The 2,019-nt window shown below is 39.3% G+C and overlaps 1 protein-coding gene across 1 annotated transcript; it reads left to right on the top strand.

The window, feature by feature from the left end:
- Positions 1-204: 204 nt before the first annotated feature.
- LOC109014800 (F-box protein At5g07610-like) lies at positions 205-1,793 on the top strand. The gene has a single exon (XM_018997297.2). The coding sequence runs from the start codon at positions 403-405 to the stop codon at positions 1,648-1,650; it is 1,248 nt and encodes a 415-aa protein (XP_018852842.1). The 5' UTR covers positions 205-402; the 3' UTR covers positions 1,651-1,793.
- Positions 1,794-2,019: the final 226 nt, after the last annotated feature.

The following is a 2,019-nucleotide window of genomic DNA, read 5'->3' as shown; positions in this document are numbered from 1 at the left end:
ACAGAGGAATATGGGGAATCAAATACGATTTGTTTTCTTACATATTTTCTATATAAATATGCTGCATAAGCATAAGTTTGTGGACAGGGTGAAAGCAAATTATTGTTGATGGCTCGTTGTTTGTGCTTTTGAATGGAGAATTAAGGTCCAGTTTTTAGTAACTGTTTATAAAAACTAGGAAGTTAGTAAACACATGATTTATCAACTATATAGTTGATAAGTTATGAATTTTCTCACATTGTCATGTCAACGATACATCTCAGTTGATGGAAAGTATTTCAACCTGTTTGGTAGGTCTTCATGTTAAATTAAGATGATAAGCAAAATTACTCTTGTCTTGTGATAAAAAAAAAGAAACTTTTTGTATTTTTTGAGTCATTGGAAGAGTGTTATAATGCTCACATGGAAGAGGAACTAATAGTGAAGGACCACATTGCAACAATGGCAACAATAAGAAAAAGCCAGAGCAATGGCGGATCCAGCACAACCAGGCTGCAGATGTCGGCTGCTGCAGTTGCTAGCAATGAAGACCTCTTGAGAGAGATTCTTACACGTCTTCCTGTGAGACCTCTTGTCAGACTCAAGGTTGTGTGCAAACAATGGTGCTTTCTCATCTCTGATCCTGAGTTTTCTATCAGTCATGCCCGCAGAAACCATAGATCCAATGGTTTATTGTTGAAAGGTCTCAATCAAGCCCCAGGACTTTCACTCGTACCCCTTGAGGGGTATCAACCTCCTAGGGTTTTACCATTCAACTTCCTCAACAAGCGGGGTACAAATGTTTTAGATTCGTGCAAGGGCTTGTTGTGCTATTATTCTATGGCAGATCTTCACAACCCCATGCTCATTTCTTACTATGTTTGTCATCTTGCTTCTGGGGATTCCACAAGAATCGGTGTGTTTGATGTGCTGTCAACAATACATGTAAGAGTTGTCATTGTATCTTTTGATCCTTCGAAGTCAGTTCACTACAAAGTTATCTTGATTCATCAAATATCTTCCTCATCATCTAACTTTCTACTGAAAATTGATATTTACTCATCGGTGACCCAATCTTGGAAGCCTGCCAAAGTTGTCACAGTACCATATGATGCAGGATTTAACAATGAAGCAGTTTACATGAATGGTGCTATTTACTGGTATGATCGAACCCAAAAAGCAGTTTGGTACCTTGATTTAGATGCAGAATGTCTAGACAGAGTGCCGGAGTTAAAGGATTGGCTGAAAATAAGTTCTGTCAAGTATTTTGGAGAGTCAAGTGGCAACTTGCATCTCATTGCAACATGCAGACTCCAAACTATGCTACTTACTATCTATGAGATGAAACAAGACAGGTCTGGTTGGTTTGTGAAATATCATTGTGATCTTCATGTTCTGGCAGATGCATTCCCAAGGATATTACGCGCTCACTATGATAACCTTCATGTGTATCATCCCTTGTGCCTACTCGAAGGAGAAACACAGGAGGAGGCAACTCTTGTGCTGGTTGTACCTGGGGAAGTGATTTCTTACAATCTCAAGACAAATGCCTTTAAGACTCTGTGTCGTTCTAGAATGATTGGAGTATTATATAAATGGAACGGGGCTAATGAATGGGAGACCCTTGGGATCAAAACTTATCAATACTTGGAGACCCTTGCTCGCATTTGAACACTGTGTTTAATAAGATTGTAATAAAATAGAAAAGAGAGAACGAAATCAGGAGTAGAAATCTAAAAAATATGTTTTGCATTGGTTACTGCTGAACTCACTTGGGTGCAATATCTTCTTAAAGACTTTAGTGTCTTTCTTTCTATGCCATCTGTGTTGTTTTGCGACAATGTTAGTGCTACTTATTTAGCTTTCAATCCTGTCTTTCATGCTCGGACTATCACTTCATCCGTGAGCATCTTCCCTTCTTGGGAGTTAAAGTGATGAGTTGGGTAAGCTTCCTAAGTGTATGACTTATTGGGGGTGACTAAGGACGCGCTCAACCAAACGGGGTCTCCTTTGGGACAATCTCCTCTGCCAGGTCTATCC

The sequence above is a fragment of the Juglans regia genome, unplaced genomic scaffold (genome assembly GCF_001411555.2).
Source record: "Juglans regia cultivar Chandler unplaced genomic scaffold, Walnut 2.0 Scaffold_18636, whole genome shotgun sequence".
Lineage (NCBI taxonomy): Eukaryota > Viridiplantae > Streptophyta > Magnoliopsida > Fagales > Juglandaceae > Juglans > Juglans regia.
Note: the sequence above shows the minus strand (reverse complement) of the source record. Positions and strands in the feature narration are given on the sequence as shown.

What these genes read in the sequence shown, in the direction of transcription:
- LOC109014800 (XM_018997297.2), top strand. Translation starts at nt 403, where the DNA reads ATGGAAGAGGAACTAATAGTGAAGGACCACATTGCAACAATGGCAACA.